General features: G+C 42.4%; 1 protein-coding gene across 1 annotated transcript; it reads left to right on the top strand.

Moving 5' to 3' along the window:
- Window positions 1-28: 28 nt before the first annotated feature.
- On the top strand, window positions 29-1267 carry SARC_16111 (hypothetical protein; the record flags this gene model as incomplete). Its single annotated transcript, XM_014289779.1, has 3 exons — window positions 29-253; window positions 626-740; window positions 1101-1267. Coding segments are annotated over 3 exons (507 nt in total), but the record flags the coding sequence as incomplete, so codon positions are not given.
- Between the last annotated feature and the right edge of the window lie 179 nt (window positions 1268-1446).

Below are 1446 nucleotides of genomic sequence, written 5' to 3'. Positions count from 1 at the left end.
GTATATGCATGTACACATATCTATTTGTATGACTAGTGACGAAATCAAGCCACCATTTTATAATATTGATTACGCCTTCGCTTTTGAAGAACGGCACTATATGTCCACAAACGCAATTGAAGCTGATCGATTTTGGTTGAAATGCAGATTCATAGGTGTTGGTTTGTGCTCAAGCTCGGTTTCGTTGAACAAATTACCTGGATGGGAGAAAAACTCGTACGGTTACCATGGCGACGACGGATGCATTTTCAAGGTAATTTCTATCTAATCGATGGAATTGGCGTGTATCCAATTTTCTGTATATCATAGAATCATCGTCTTTATATACAATTCATGCTCCAAAAATCTCCCATGAATTAAGCATACTACTATATCCGTATCATCGAGATCGGGTTCTGAATTGGCTTTTGTAGTATTTTTCGAATACAATAAGAAATCGAAACCTGCGTTGTATTAGTGTATAAGTTTTGCCCTCTTTTGTGAGCAATCGACGCCAACGCTTATTTCATGCGCGAACTAAATGACGGTTTCCGTCCAATGCAGCCCTGTGTGTGATGCACATTAGTTTCCCTCAACCCTGACCAACACATTGACCCTTTTTTTTTCTTCAAAAATCTGCACCCAGGGCTCTGGAGCGGGTCAAAACTACGGCCCCACTTTCGGAAACAAGGACACCGTCGGCTGTTGCTATAACATGGCCGAAGGCACAGTCTTCTACACCAAGAACGGTGTTCACCAAGGTATGAGTACTATGTATGTATATCTCGTATGAGTTTGTTTATCTGGTATCTTTTAGGGTTTTAGGGTTTAGAGTTTAGGTATCTTCTCTTATTATTAGGGTTCTATGTATGTGTATTCTGTACTATAGTTCACAGGTATCGCCTTCAGTGATATACGGGGCCAATACCTGTACCCCGCGATTTTAGACTGCGTAGTCTAGGGAAGGTGGTGACAGTTGCTTCTTACAAAATAGATGGTCATACAACAACACCACACCCATTCTTTGCTGTCGATCACGAGTTCGTTGGCTTAGTGTCCTCATTTATTATCAAGATATAAGATACTATGTATGCATATCATAAATTTGATATGTTGGACAGGTATCGCTTTCAGTAATATTACGAGCCAGCCTATGTATCCCGCCATTGGCCTGCGTAGTCCTGGGGAGGTGGTCGTGGTCAACTTGGGCACAAGCGCACCGTTTATGTTTGACATAGACTCGTACGTTCGCGACTGCAAGACGGCGGCACTCAACACCATCAGACAGGTGAGTTTAGATACATATAGACACATATCTTATGTGTATATATGTGTGTGTGTGTGTGTGTGTGTGTGTGTGTGTGTGTGTGTGTGTGTGTGTGTGTGTGTGTGTGTGTGTGTGTGTGTGTGTGTGTGTGTGTGTGTGTGTGTGTGTGTGTGTGTGTGTGTGTGTGTGTGTGTGTGTGT

The sequence above is a fragment of the Sphaeroforma arctica genome (genome assembly GCF_001186125.1).
Source record: "Sphaeroforma arctica JP610 unplaced genomic scaffold supercont1.7359, whole genome shotgun sequence".
Lineage (NCBI taxonomy): Eukaryota > Ichthyosporea > Ichthyophonida > Sphaeroforma > Sphaeroforma arctica.
The sequence above is the reverse complement of the archived record's forward strand: the minus strand, read 5'-3'. Positions and strand labels throughout refer to the sequence as shown.